General features: G+C 43.4%; 1 protein-coding gene across 1 annotated transcript in view; it reads right to left on the reverse strand.

Moving 5' to 3' along the window:
* The window catches only part of LOC311137460 (A-kinase anchor protein 13-like), a 168,246-nt gene that overhangs the window by 70,406 nt on the left and 82,101 nt on the right, over positions 1-15,739 (reverse strand). Inside the window, exon 4 of the mRNA XM_084171978.1 lies at positions 13,570-13,893. Coding sequence (XP_084028104.1) covers positions 13,570-13,893 — 324 coding nt within the window. The remainder of the gene's footprint in view (positions 1-13,569; positions 13,894-15,739) is intronic.

A 15,739-nucleotide genomic window follows, 5' to 3' on the forward strand; every position in this document is an offset into this window, starting at 1 on the left:
AAAGACACCTGTCCACAACCTCAAACAGTCACACTCCAAACTCCAATATGGCCAAGACCAAAGAGCTGTCAAAGGACACCAGAAACAAAATTGTAGACCTGCACCAGGCTGGGAAGACTGAATCTGCAATAGGTAAGCAGCTTGGTTTGAAGAAATCAACTGTGGGAGCAATTATTAGGAAATGGAAGACATACAAGACCACTGATAATCTCCCTCGATCTGGGGCTCCACGCAAGATCTCACCCCGTGGGGTCAAAATGATCACAAGAACGGTGAGCAAAAATCCCAGAATCACACGGGGGGACCTAGTGAATGACCTGCAGAGAGCTGGGACCAAAGTAACAAGGCCTACCATCAGTAACACACTACGCCGCCAGGAACTCAAATCCTGCAGTGCCAGACGTGTCCCCCTGCTTAAGCCAGTACATGTCCAGGCCCTTCTGAAGTTTGCTAGAGTGCATTTGGATGATCCAGAAGAGGATTGGGAGAATGTCATATGGTCAGATGAAACCAAAATATAACTTTTTGGTAAAAACTCAACTCGTCGTGTTTGGAGGACAAAGAATGCTGAGTTGCATCCAAAGAACACCATACCTACTGTGAAGCATGGGGGTGGAAACATCATGCTTTGGGGCTGTTTTTCTGCAAAGGGACCAGGACGACTGATCCGTGTAAAGGAAAGAATGAATGGGGCCATGTATCGTGAGATTTTGAGTGAAAACCTTCTTCCATCAGCAAGGGCATTGAAGATGAAACGTGGCTGGGTCTTTCAGCATGACAATGATCCCAAACACACCGCCCGGGCAATGAAGGAGTGGCTTCGTAAGAAGCATTTCAAGGTCCTGGAGTGGCCTAGCCAGTCTCCAGATCTCAACCCCATAGAAAATCTTTGGAGGGAGTTGAAAGTCCGTGTTGCCCAGCGACAGCCCCAAAACATCACTGCTCTAGAGGAGATCTGCATGGAGGAATGGGCCAAAATACCAGCAACAGTGTGTGAAAACCTTGTGAAGACTTACAGAAAACGTTTGACCTGTGTCATTGCCAACAAAGGGTATATAACAAAGTATTGAGAAACTTTTGTTATTGACCAAATACTTATTTTCAACCATAATTTGCAAATAAATTCATTAGAAATCCTACAATGTGATTTTCTGGATTTTTTTTTCTCATTTTGTCTGTCATAGTTGACGTGTACCTATGATGAAAAATACAGGCGTCTCTCATCTTTTTAAGTGGGAGAACTTGCACAATTGGTGGATGACTAAATACTTTTTTTCCCCACTGTATCTTGACAGGCTATATATATATAATCTGACCACATCAGTGCATTTGTTACGATAATAATCCTTATAAAGTACAGCAATTTGTTAAATTAGAGGCACGTGTGAAAGTGAAACCACTGTTGAAATACTATAAAATACTGAGACAATGAGAGATAGCTGATCTTGTTGGAAGAGTTGGCACACGCTGCATTTCGCAGACAGCGTGTTTTTAGAGTCTTTTTTGCAGAAAATACAGACTGGTTTTGGGAAACGATATCTGATGAACCAATCTAATAGGATCTTTGCGGGGATGTAAGACCTACTTTAGAAAGGCAAACATGCCATTCCGGTGCACATCAAAGTGCTATCCAACCTCTGGTTTTTGGCAAGGGGCACTTTTCTGCGGGAGCTTGACGATTGGCATCTCACATCCCTCGATGAGCCAATGTTTTGGATGCAATCATCAGCAAAACGAACTGTAACATAACACCAACGCACAACAGGTTGAAGTCAAGAGGGGTTTATTTGGCATCAATGGGTTCCCAAATACGAACGGAGCAATAGGCTGCACCCACATCGCCATAAAAGCACCATCCCAAAATGAGTTCAACTATGTTATGTGATGCGCAAAAAACGCTGCTGAATGTGGTGGCCTACAGGAGGGCGCTGTTGAGGATGGATGGCTCATTAGTGAGTGTTGCCTACTCACTTGAAGTATATTTTCCATTGCTAAGGCAACTTGAATTGTCCTAATGGTCCTCTCTTTGTAGTTATGTTTTCATTTTTACTGGTCAAACCACAACTGAGCAAGCCAAATAAAACCTTTTGGTTGTACTCAATCTGAATTATATTTTTTTCCTAAGCTTTTTTTGGTTGCGCTGTTGTAGGCTATTTCATGGTACGCCGTTGTATATTCCCTACAGGCTTTAAAGATATGTTTTTTTTTTACCATAGATAGTTAATTAGGAGCATTTCGAAATGCAAATAGCCAAGGTTGTGCACGAGCACTGAGTCTGAGAACAATTGGTATTTATCAACAGTTATCTCCTACTACTGTGCGTATGACTCTCATAGGATTATTTGATAAATCACACTTTTTCCTATGTGTACAAACATTCTAAATTCTGTTCGAAAGTAGTATTTTAGAATAGTTTCTACGCAATATTGATAAATGAGGCCCCAGGAGTCTTGAAGCAGAGATTGTAATCACCACTGTAGAGCAGAGTAGAGGTTGTTTTTATGTTTTGGTCTCATTTTCCTGTCAGAAGCTGTCAGAGAAAAAGGGAAGTAAAACAAGAAAAACATGCACAGTATTTCGTCATACTGACAGACAGACAGACACACACACAGGACAAAAAGAACTAAACAAACGTTCGGAAATATGTAATACCTGAATTTACCATAATGCATGGTAATGAACCCTATAAACTCAATGGCCTCCAATGGCAGATGACAACGTCTAGACTCATTGATGGGAAATTATCAATGTGAAAAGAAAAAATCAACCCCCGTTCCAGATCTCTACTGACTCAGTTCAGTGGATCTGATTTGTAGAACACAGAGACAATATGAACATGGGCCATCATTTCCTCTTCGTCAGCCCCATTCTATGGTAGGACTCCCACTCCCACAACCAATTACAGGAGTAGGGAGAGACCCTAACAAATCTGATTTTCCACCAGTGCTGGATTCTCATGGCTGCTTCTCTCCCACAAACCCTCAGTCTAATAGACGCTGGGCGATGCGCTGGAATGCTAGCAGATCCTCTGTTGGCATTTAGAGCCCTGGCAGCCGATGTGACAAGGGATAAAACATGCCTTTAGGAGTTTTACTGTGTTTTTTATGATATTAATGCCCCGGCTGTGGCCGGGGCGCTGGGGCCGGGGGGTGCCAGCAGAGCCAGCTAACAGAGAAAGCCTCTGGGACGGGCGGTGCCAGCAGAGCCAGCTAACAGAGCGAGCATCTGGGCCGGTTGGTGCCAGCAGAGCCAGCTAACAGAGAAAGCCTCTGGGCCCGGCGGTGCCAGTAGAGCCAGCTAACAGAGAAAGCCTCTGGGCCGGGCGGTGCCAGTAGAGCCAGCTAACAGAGAAAGCCTCTGGGCCGGGCGGTGCCAGCAGAGCCAGCTAAGAGAGAGAGCCTCTGGGCCGGGCGGTGCCAGCACAGCCAGCTAAGACAGAGAGCCTCTGGGCCGGGCGGCCTGCTGCTAGCTCCAGTTTCAAGGCTTACTGTCCCTCACACAGGTGCCCGGGACCAGCTTCAGGAAATGCCAGGGTTGGAGAAGGCATTACACAGCTGGCCCACTCTACTGGCAGGTTGGAGAGAGGAATTACAGTTGAAGTCAGAAGTTTACATACACCTTAACCAAATACATTTAAACTCTGTTTTTCACAATTCCTGACATTTAATCCTAGTAAGAATTCCCTGTCTTAGGTCAGTTCGGATCACCACTTTATTTTAAGAATGTGAAATGTCAGAATAATACTAGAGAGAATGATTTCTTTGAGCTTTTATTTATTTCATCACATTCCCAGTGGGTCAGAAGTTTACATACACTCAATTAGTATTTGGTGGCATTGCCATTAAATTGTTTAACTTGGGTCAAACGTTTCGGGTAGCCTTCCACAAGCTTCCCACAATAAGTTGGGTGAATTTTGGCCCATTCCTCCTGACAGAGCAGGTGTAACTGAGTCAGGTTTCTAGGCCTCCTTGCTCGCACACGATTTTTCAGTTCTGCCCACACATTTTCTATAGGATTGAGGTCAGGGCTTTGTGATGGCCACTCCAATACCTTGACTTTGATGTCCTTAAGCCATTTTGCCACAACTTTGGAAGCATGCTTGGGGTCATTGTCCATTTGGAAGACCCATTTGCGACCAAGCATTAACTTCCTGACTGATGTCTTGAGATGTTGCTTCAATATATCCACATACATTTCCTTCCTCATGATGCCATCTATTTTGTGAAGTACACCAGTCCCTCCTGCAGCAAAGCACCCCCACAGCATGATGCTGCCACCCCCGTGCTTCACGGTTGGGATGGTGTTCTTCGGCTTGCAAGCAACCCCCTTTTTCCTCCAAACATAACGATGGTAATTATGGCCAAACAGTTCTATTTTTGTTTTATCAGACCAGAGGACATTTCTCCAAAAAGTATGATCTTTGTCCCCATGTGCAGTTGCAAACCGTAGTCTGGCTTTTTTTATGGCGGTTTTGGAGCAGTGGCTTCTTCCTTGCTGAGCGGCCTTTCAGGTTATGTCGATATTGGACTCGTTTTACTGTGGATAAAGATACTTTTGTACCTGTTTCCTCCAGCATCTTCACAAGGTCCTTTGCTGTTGTTCTGGGATTGATTTGCACTTTTCGCACCGAAGTACGTTCATCTCTAGGAGACAGAACGCGTCTCCTTCCTGAGCAGTATGACGGCTGCGTGGTCCCATGGTGTTTATACTTACATTTACGTACTATTGTTTGTACAGATGAACGTGGTACCTTCAGGCGTTTGGAAATTGCTCCCAAGGATGAACCAGACTTGTGGAGGTCTACAAAAAAATTTTCTGAGGTCTTGGCTGATTTCTTTTGATTTTCCCATGACGTCAAGCAAAGAGGCACTGAGTTTGAAGGTAGGCCTTGAAATACATCCACAGGTACACCTCCAATTGACTCAAATGATGTCAATTAGCCTATCAGAAGCTTCTAAAGCCATTACATAATTTTCTGGAATTTTCCAAGCTGTTTAAAGGCACAGTCAACTTAGTGTATGTAAACGTCTGACCCACTGGAATTGTGATACAGTGAATTATAAGTGAAATAATCTGTTTGTAAACAATTGTTGGAAAAATGACTTTTGTCATGCACAAAGTAGATGTCCTAACTGACTTGCCAAAACTATAGTTTGTTAACAAGAAATTTGTGGAGTGGTTGAAAACGAGTTTGAATGACTCCAACCTAAGTGTATGTAAACTTCTGACTTCAACTGTAAATGTTCTGCAGGATCATCTATTCTAAAAGAACCATTCGTCTTTCCCCCTTTTCTTTTTTCAAACATCAGAGAGTTTTGGAATCAAATATTATCAGGGAAGGCCTCAGGTACAGTGGAACTGGAGGAAATGCGAGGCACAGGGGATATAGGCAGACTCACATGTCCCACCAAATAAAGGACAGCATGCTTTCATCTGAGTGCATGTCAGACCCAGAACCAACTGAAGCATATAAACCGGCCAATCTGACAGGTGTTTCTAGCTCGCCATACATTGTTGGCTTGTTCTGTATATTGTTGCTGTGCAGAGGTCCCTGACAAATCCCTGTGCTCATACATGCTGAATTCCTGAGAAAAAAGGACCAATACTAAAAACAGATCCCAATATGTTTAATAGGGATATATCTATCACTGAGTGGACAAGATAAAGCAGTCCTTTGAGAGGCTGATAGGATAGAAGAGGCTGTGGGAGGGGCTCTCAGTCTTCTAGCTCTCTGAGAGTTTTTGTGTTCCTCTTATCTATCCCTGACAGAGGCACTGGTTTACAACCCAGACAGGACATCTGCTCACCACATCAGCACTCAGTGGCACAGCTCTGCCTGCCTCCATCCACACTCTGACAGAATGCATGAATTGTAACTAACATTAGAGGACGAAACACATTAGTTAGTATTACAATCTGTCATCAGCCAAAGCTAAATATAAAAGACGGTAGACTAGATGCAGACATGTATACACAGCATACAGATTTCAGTGCTATGGAATTCAGACCATGGCTGTGTCCCAATCCAAAAGGCAGCTGCCTGCTGCCTACCTGCTTCCAAAGGCACCTACCTTAGTAGGTAGCACTTTTCCAGTAGGTAACTGCCATTTGGGACAGGATTCGAAGGCAGCATCACGTGATAACGCATTAGCATTCCATTGAGCGCGATACGTTTATTTACATTGCAGCCACTGTGTAGCAGTGTGAGCAACTAGTGCTAGCAATTCAGTGAACAACTATCCCAAAATTGAAATATCTGACATGAATAAGAAGTAAACAAGTAACAGAATCGATCTCCTCAGTACCGGTTAATGAACGAAGTTGACACCGACCAGAATAATGATCCTATGTTATAGGGTCCTCCTCTCGCATATTGCTTGGTCTGCTGCTCCTTCGTTGTGGACATGACAGGTAAGCTTGCATGCATGATACAGGATATACGATTTTTTGAAATAGCTAAATAAGCTATTTTACTGACTGTTTAGGAATTATTAATAGCCAGAATAGTGGTGTTTCACTGTGAAGCTAATATTGCATTAGAGGTTCTATAGTTTTTTCTAATGAGTAGGCTTGCATTGTGATAAATTCATACTACCACACCATCACACCTGTGTATATTATTAAATGACACTGATATTCAAGATAACTGTGTTATATTACTTGATAACTAATATTGAAAGGTGATATGATGCAATCTAACTAGATTAGAAGGCTACATCATCCTAATGTCAGCTAAAAAAAAAATTTCCGCTGCACCGCAAGGTGTTATGTGTTAGCCTCCCCGGTAAAGGATACATGGGATGCTGCCTTCAAAATAGCCCGAATGAAGAGTTCTGATTAGAGGGAGTACAACCACGACCGGAAATGACTTTTCCGTAGCAGGTTAGGAGAATTTACGCAGCAGCTTAGGATAATTAACATGGCAGGTGAAGAGACATAGGTTAAGGTTAGGAAAAGGGTTAGAGTTATTTTATTTCTTGTAATATATATATATTTAAAAAAAGATTAGCTTTAATATTACAGATAGATTGTAACTTCCATCAATGTAACTGTCTGCATCACTTCCAATCCCCCATATGTTTTTTATTTTATTTTTGCAAATATATACAGTTGAAGTCGGACGTTTACATACACTTAGGTTGGAGTCTTTAAAACTTGTTTTTCAACCACTCCAAAAATGTCTTGTTAACAAACTATAGTTTTGGCAAGTCAGTTAGGACATCTACTTTGTGCATGACACAAGTCATTTTTCCAACATTTGTTTACACACAGGTTATTTCACTTATAATACACAGTATCACAATTCCAGTGGGTCAGAAGTTTACATACACTACGTTGACTGTGCCTTTAAACAGCTTGGAAAATTCCAGAAAATTATGTAATGGCTTTAGAAGCTTCTGATAGGCTAATTGACATCATTTGAGTCAATTGGAGGTGTACCTGTGGATGTATTTCAAGGCCTACCTTCAAACTCAGTGCCTCTTTGCTTGACATCATGGGAAAATCAAAAGTAATCAGCCAAGACCTCAGAAAAAAAATTGTAGACCTCCACATGTCTGGTTCATCCTTGGGAGCAATTTCCAAACGCCTGAAGGTACCACGTTCATCTGTACAAACAATAGTACGCAAGTAGAAACACCATGGGACCATGCAGCTGTCATACCGCTCAGGAAGGATACGCATTCTGTCTCCTAGAGAAGAACGTACTTTGGTGCGAAAAGCACAAATCAATCCCACAATAACAGCAAAGGTCCTTTGTTCTGATGAAACAAAAATAGAACTGTTTGGCCATAATGACCATCGTTATGTTTGGAGGAAAAAGGGGGTTGCTTGTAAACCTAAGAACACCATCCAAACTGTGAAGCACGGGGGTGGCAGCATTATGCTGTGGGGGTGCTTTGCTGCAGGAGGGACTGGTGCACTTCACAAAATAGATGGCATCATGAGGAAGGAAAAAATATGTGGATATATTGAAGTAACATCTCAAGACATCAGTCAGGAAGTTAAAGCTTGGTCGCAAATGGGTCTTCCAAATGGACAATGACCCCAAGCATACTTCCAAAGTTGTGGCAAATGGCTTAAGGACAACAAAGTCAAGGTATTGGAGTGGCCATCACAAAGCCCTGACCTCAATCCCATAGAAAATGTGTGGGCAGAACTGAAAAGGCGTGTGAGAGAAAGGAGGCCTACAAACCTGACTCAGTTACACCAGCTCTGTCAGGAAGAATGGGCCAAAATTCACCCAACCTGTGGGAAGCTTGTGGAAGGCTACCCGCAACGTTTGACCCAAGTTAAACAATTTAAAGGCAACGCTACCAAATACTAATTGAGTGTATGTAAACTTCTGACCCACTGGGAATGTGATGAAAGAAATAAAAGCTGAAATAAATCATTCTCTGGCTAAGGTGTATGTAAACTTCCGACTTCAACTGTATATACACCACCGTTCAAATGTTTGGGGTCACTTAGAAATGTCCTTGTTTTCCATGAAAACATACATGAAATGAGTTTGAATAGGAAATATAGCAAAATGCATAGGAAATGTAGTCATTGACAAGGTTAGAAATAATAATTTTGAATTGAAATAATAATTGTGTCCTTCAAACTTTGCTTTCATCAAAGAATCCTCAATTTGCAGCAATTACAGCGTTGCAGACCTTTGGCATTCTAGTTGTCAATTTGTTGAGGATATCTGAAGAGATTTCACCCCATGCTTCCTGAAGCACCTCCCACAAGTTGGATTGGCTTGATGGGCACTTCTTACGTACCATACGGTCAAGCTGTTCCCACAACAGCTCAATAGGGTGACTGTTCTGGCCAATCCATTATAGACAGAATACCAGCTGACTGCTTCTTCCCTAAATAGTTATTGTATAGTTTGAAGCTGTGCTTTGGGTCATTGTCCTGCTGTAGGAGGAAATTGGGTCCAATCAAGCGCCATCCACAGGGAATGGCATGGCGTTGCAAAATGGAGGGATAGCCTTCCTTCTTCAAGATCCCTTGTACCCTGTACAAATCTCCCACTTTACCACCACCAAAGCACCCCCAGACCATCACATTGCCTCCACCATGCTTGACAGATGGCATCAAGCACTCCTCCAGTATCTTTTCATTTGATCTGCGTCACACAAATGTTCTTCTTTGTGATCCGAACACCTCAAACTTTGATTTGTCTGTCCATAACACTTTTTTTCCTCTGTCCAGTGTCTGTGTTCTTTTGCCCATCTTAATCTTTTCTTTTTATTGGCCAGTCTGAGATATGGCTTTTTCTTTGCAACTCTGCTAGAAGGCCATTATCCCAGAGTCGCCTCTTCACTGTTGACGTTGAGACTGGTGTTTTGCGGGTACTATTTAATGAAGCTGCCAGTTGAGGACCTGTGAGGCGTCTGTTTCTCAAACTAGACACTAATGTATTTGTCCTCTTGCTCAGTTGTGCACCGGGGCCTCCCACTCCTCTTTCTATTCTGGTTAGAGACAGTTTGCGCTGTTCTGTGAAGGGAGTAGTACACAGCGTTGTACGAGATCTTCAGTTTCTTGGCAATTTCTCGCATGGAATAGCCTTCATTTCTCAGAACAAGAATAGACTGACGAGTTTCAGAAGACATTTCTTTGTTTCTGGCCATTTTGAGCCTGTAATCAAAACCACAATTGCTGATGCTCCAGATACTCAACTAGTCTTAAGAAGGCCAGTTTTATTGCTTCTTTAATCAGCACAACAGTTTTCAGCTGTGCTAACATAATTGCAAAAAGGTTTTCTAATGACTAATTAGCCTTTTAAAATGATAAACTTGGATTAGCAAACACAACATGCCATTGGAACACAGGACTGATGGTTGCTGATAATGAGGACTGATGGTTGCTGATAATGGGCCTCAGTACCCCTATGTAGATATTCCATAAAAAATCAGCCGTTTCCAGTTACAATATCCATTTACAACATTAACAATGTCTACACTGTATTTCTGAACCATTTGATGTTATTTTAATGGACAAAAAATTGCTTTTCTTTCGAAAACAAGGACATGTCTAAGTGACCCCAAACTTTTGAACGGTAGTGTATATATACATATACATACATACACATACATACATATAAATACATATACATACATATCCTTTTTAAAAATATTTTTCCCTTTATTACTTTCCAACCCCACCACCCCTTCCCTAATTGGAGTAAACTAGTGAACAACAACACTTAGGCCTCTACTTCCAGCTTATACATACTATATACAGTGGGGGAAAAAAGTATTTAGTCAGCCACCAATTGTGCAAGTTCTCCCACTTAAAAAGATGAGAGAGGCCTGTAATTTTCATCATAGGTACACGTCAACTATGACAGACAAATTGAGAAAAAATAATCCAGGAAATCACATTGTATGATTTTTAATGCAAATTATGGTGGAAAATAAGTATTTGGTCACCTACAAACAAGCAAGATTTCTGGCTCTCACAGACCTGTAACTTCTTCTTTAAGAGGCTCCTCTGTCCTCCACTCGTTACCTGTATTAATGGCACCTGTTTGAACTTGTTATCAGTATAAAAGACACCTGTCCACAACCTCAAACAGTCACACTCCAAACTCCACTATGGCCAAGACCAAAGAGCTGTCAAAGGACACCAGAAACAAAATTGTAGACCTGCACCAGGCTGGGAAGACTGAATCTGCAATAGGTAAGCAGCTTGGTTTGAAGAAATCAACTGTGGGAGCAATTATTAGGAAATGGAAGACATACAAGACCACTGATAATCTCTCTCGATCTGGGGCTCCACGCAAGATCTCACCCCGTGGGGTCAAAATGATCACAAGAACGGTGAGCAAAAATCCCAGAACCACACGGGGGGACCTAGTGAATGACCTGCAGAGAGCTGGGACCAAAGTAACAAAGCCTACCATCAGTAACACACTACACCGCCAGGGACTCAAATCCTGCAGTGCCAGACGTGTCCCCCTGCTTAAGCCAGTACATGTCCAGGCCCGTCTGAAGTTTGCTAGAGTGCATTTGGATGATCCAGAAGAGGATTGGGAGAATGTCATATGGTCAGATGAAACCAAAATAGAACTTTTTGGTAAAAACTCAACTCGTCGTGTTTGGAGGACAAAGAATGCTGAGTTGCATCCAAAGAACACCATACCTACTGTGAAGCATGGGGGAGGAAACATCATGCTTTGGGGCTGTTTTTCTGCAAAGGGACCAGGACGACTGATCCCGTGTAAAGGAAAGAATGAATGGGGCCATGTATCATGAGATTTTGAGTGAAAACCTCCTTCCATCAGCAAGGGCATTGAAGATTAAACGTGGCTGGGTCTTTCAGCATGACAATGATCCCAAACACACCGCCCGGTCAACGAAGGAGTGGCTTCATAAGAAGCATTTCAAGGTCCTGGAGTGGCCTAGCCAGTCTCCAGATCTCAACCCCATAGAAAATCTTTGGAGGGAGTTGAAAGTCTGTGTTGCCCAGCGACAGCCCCAAAACATCACTGCTCTAGAGGAGATCTGTATGGAGGAATGGGCCAAAATACCAGCAACAGTGTGTGAAAACCTTGTGAAGACTTACAGAAAACGTTTGACCTGTGTCATTGCCAACAAAGGGTATATAACAAATTATTGAGAAACTTTTGTTATTGACCAAATACTTATTTTCCACCATAATTTGCAAATAAATTCATAAAAAATCCTACAATGTGATGTTCTGGATTTTTTTTCTCATTTTGTCTGTCATAGTTGACGTGTACCTGTGATGAAAATTACAGGCCTCTCTCATCTTTTTAAGTGGGAGAACTTGCACAATTGGTGGCTGACTAAATACTTTTTTTCCCCACTGTAAATGTTATGGACACAGTCAACCTTACAATAATTATATTTTGTTTGTTTTTACTCCTGAACTTCCTCTACCCTCCACCTCTCCAATTATTTTCAAAAGGGTTAGAGTTAGATAAAATGCTCTCCTAGCCTGCTACGAAAAGTCACTTCCGGTCATAGCTGTACTCACAAACCGAATGAAGGCACCTTAGAAGGCAGCACTTTAAGGTACTTTGGGATTAGGAGGCAGGATCCTTGTCAATTGGGACACAGCCAATATGTGCCTATGTCAACAAAAGTCTAAGGGGACCAGAAGCACAAAGGACTGAAAGGTCCTTCAAATGGCCTTATTTAATATTGCTGTAACTATCAAATCAGCCTGGAGTTTACATTCTTAATCAAATATAGATATGTGTATGATGGATTATAATTGCTCAAAACTGAAAACAATGCTGGAAAACAGAAATGTCTTGTTCAATCTGTCTTCTCTAGTTTGGTGTTCCAAGCCTATAGTTTTCATGATGACCTATCAACCGATCTTTCAAGTGGCTGAAAGGGCTGCCTGTCTGTCTGGTCAGCCTCTAGTTGGTTCATGGACCTTTCCTGCACACCTAAAATACCAGGTATTTCCTCCTTTGCCACATTATTTTATTCCTGGTGCAGAGATGGGGAGCAGAGAGAGGGGAGCAAAGAGAGAGGAGTAGGGAGAGGAGAGGAGAGGAGAGGAGAGGAGAGGAGAGGAGAGGAGAGGAGAGGAGAGGAGAGGAGAGGAGAGGAGAGGAGAGGAGAGGAGAGGAGAGGAGAGGAGAGGAGAGGAGAGGAGAGGAGAGGAGAGCACACTAACACTCTACTGACAAGAACAGGCTTACTGGCTCCAAATGAAACAAGCATCCGTCAGCTGTGACCAGAGCCCTGACATTTATCCCAAATCTCCCCTTTTGTGCTCCAGAACATGTCCCAAGCTCTGGTTAGTAGGCCATATACACACTGTGTGTTACTGCCCACTTCTTAATTGGGTGGGAATGTTTGTTTTTAGCATATCTGACATTGCGTTCCTGACTTATGATGATGACCCAATAGGAGCAGAAAACAGACACATAGAGGAGGAAATAAAGTGAGTGTAAATGCAGTCGGAGAGTCGAGCCAAGAATATCAGGAGTAGAGAACTGGTGCTATCCCAAGGGACACTGGGGAATGATGGCAACCTCCCCTCTCTCAGCTAGAGCCCTTCCTCTCCTCACTAGGGTAGACCTCTCTAGTCAGACTCTCGCTCCTCTGTCAGGACCCTCTGTGTGCCAATTAACAGAATCACTGCAGTTCGACTGAAAGTAGTTACATATGTCAGAGCCCCTCCAAAAAACTAAAAATGAATAAAGTGACCTCTGATTGGCCGTTAGCTGGAGTGGATCGTTCTCCTGAGGCCATGAGTGGCTGGAGCAAACGTTAATGCCCAGGCGGAGGCAGAGCTGGAGTATCATTAGTGAACCACCTGGTGGGCAAGCTCCACTACTCACACAGCGGAATGGGACCCCGGCCAAATCATCTCTCAGGGAGGAAGGAACAAATGTTCCCTCAGTCTACTTAATTACCTCACTGAGGTGTAAACAGAACACAGCCACACATACTGTAGGAAATCTACAGGCAAATGAAGATGGTATAAAGCATGATAATGTACAGACAGACCGTGCTGCAACACTAAACTCTAAGAAACATACAGAAGTAGACTCACAGAGACACACAAAGCAGAGACCCCATCCCTACTCACCAATAATGTTGTCCAGGTTGGTACCTGGTGGTGTGCCTACGTTGGTGCCCAGGACGGTCCACCCCTGGGGCAAGGCCAGGTGTCTGAGGGCCAGGGAGAGGCTCTCGTCCAGTCGCTCACACTCCTGCAGGGGGATCTGGCACTCATCAAGCAGCAGCGCCCCCTCCAGACCGTCGGCCCGCCCTGCAGCGCTCACCAGGAACTGGGCCATGTCGAAGGCCAGGTCCTGGACAAACTGGAAGCGCTCCTCGGCCACATTGTCCACCGAGCCACCAGACCGCACAGAGCACAGTGTGACCTGCACCGACTCACAGCAGTCATGGGCTGGGGAGGGAGAGAGGGAGGATGAAGGGTTAATATAACCTGCACACGTGCTTCAGACATGCCAAAATACAGTGTGAGTTTACAGTGTGTAGTAGCCCTACTGCTCAGAGTCCAGAGAGAAGAACAGAGAAAACCATGTTCAAGCTCCACTGTCCTGCTGCAATGCTGGCTTGAGATTTCTGTGTCTTCTCTGGTTGCTAAGATGCACAAAGTCCAAACATTAAACACTCTTTGTCAGTGAATAGTTCTAAAAACCACAGAGAAATGAAAAGGAAGCCTTTAGCATTTAAGTCTCTCGTCAGCTAATACGACTAGGAGTGACAGAGTAACTGCCACATTGCTTGCCCAAATAACTTGGCTGCATGGGGTCAACAGGTTTCAGAGCGGACAAACATTAATCTAGCCTCCATCCCAGTGGACCATTAAACAGACCATTTTAAACAGACCACAGATAGAGATGTAATATTGAAGAGGCCTGTGGACCAAAAGGTAAATATGTTATTCTCACAATCAGAGGAATATTCATTATAGGTGTCACAAAGAGGGGAAATTACCATCAAAACCGATTAGCAACAACAAAGAGTGTTTAAAACATCGCCAAGTGACGTGATATACTGTACTGTTCTTTACCATGTCCCTCCCTCCTCTGAGAATGCATGTACTCCACAGCAAAAGGACATGTGAGAGCTATGTTTATGAGAGCTCATATTACCCATGAGTCATGACACAGGAGTGAGGGGACATCACGCAAACATCCAGGAGCCCCAAATACTCTTATTCATGGCTCTGCTGACGTCCATACACACACCACACAAACCCTGATACACAGCTGGGGCAGCCATCATGCCATTATCAATATGCCACATGTCAGCCATGTTTTTACATGGACCCTGCATACTGCTCAGGGTGATAACTGAAGCTGGGTGAAAGACCCCAAAAAAAATTCTGTCACACCAAAATATATTTGGGTTTTATCACCAAGTCTTCTTCTGGTAAGGCTGCCTAGACATAAACAGCCCTTTGATGAAAACTTGGTTTATTGCCAACAACCAGACTCAGACAGATATAATTATTGAGCAATGTTCTCAAATCAAATGTTATTTGTCACATGCGCCGAATACAACAAGTGTAGACCTTACCGTGAAATGCTTACTTACACGCCCTTAACCAACAATGCAGTTTTAAGAAAATTAAGAATTAAGAAAAATATTTACTAAATAAACTAATGTAAAGAATAAAAGAGCAACAATAAAATAACAATAACAAGGCTATATACAGGGGGTACCGGTACCGAGTCAATGTGTGGGGTACAGGTTAGTCGAGGTAATTGAGGTGATATGTACATGTAGGTATGGGTAAAGTGACTATGCATAGATAATAGATCATAAACAGCGAGTAGCAGCAGCGGGGGTCAATGCAAATAGTCCGGGTAGCCATTTGATGAATTGTTCAGCAGTCTTATGGCTTAGGGGTAGAAGCTGTTAAGAAGCCTTTTGGACCTAGACCTGGCGCTCCGGTACCGCTTGCCGTGCGGTAGCAGAGAGAACAGTCTATGACTAGGGTGGCTGGAGTCTTTGGCAATTTTTAGGGCCTTCCTCTGACACCGCCTGGTATAGCGGTCCTGGATTTCAGGAAGCTTGGCCCCAGTGATTTACTGGGCCGTACGCACTACCCTCTGTAGCGCCTTGCGGTCAGAGGCCGAGCAGTTGCCATACCAGGCGGTGATGCAACCAGTCAGGATGCTCTCAATGGTGCAGCTGTAGAACCTTTTGAGGATCTGAGGACCCATGCCTAGGGCTGTGGCAGTCACGAAATTTCGTCAGCCGGTGATTGTTAAGCAAATAAC

The sequence above is a fragment of the Coregonus lavaretus genome (assembly GCF_964263955.1).
Source record: "Coregonus lavaretus genome assembly, chromosome: 11".
Taxonomy (NCBI): domain Eukaryota; kingdom Metazoa; phylum Chordata; class Actinopteri; order Salmoniformes; family Salmonidae; genus Coregonus; species Coregonus lavaretus.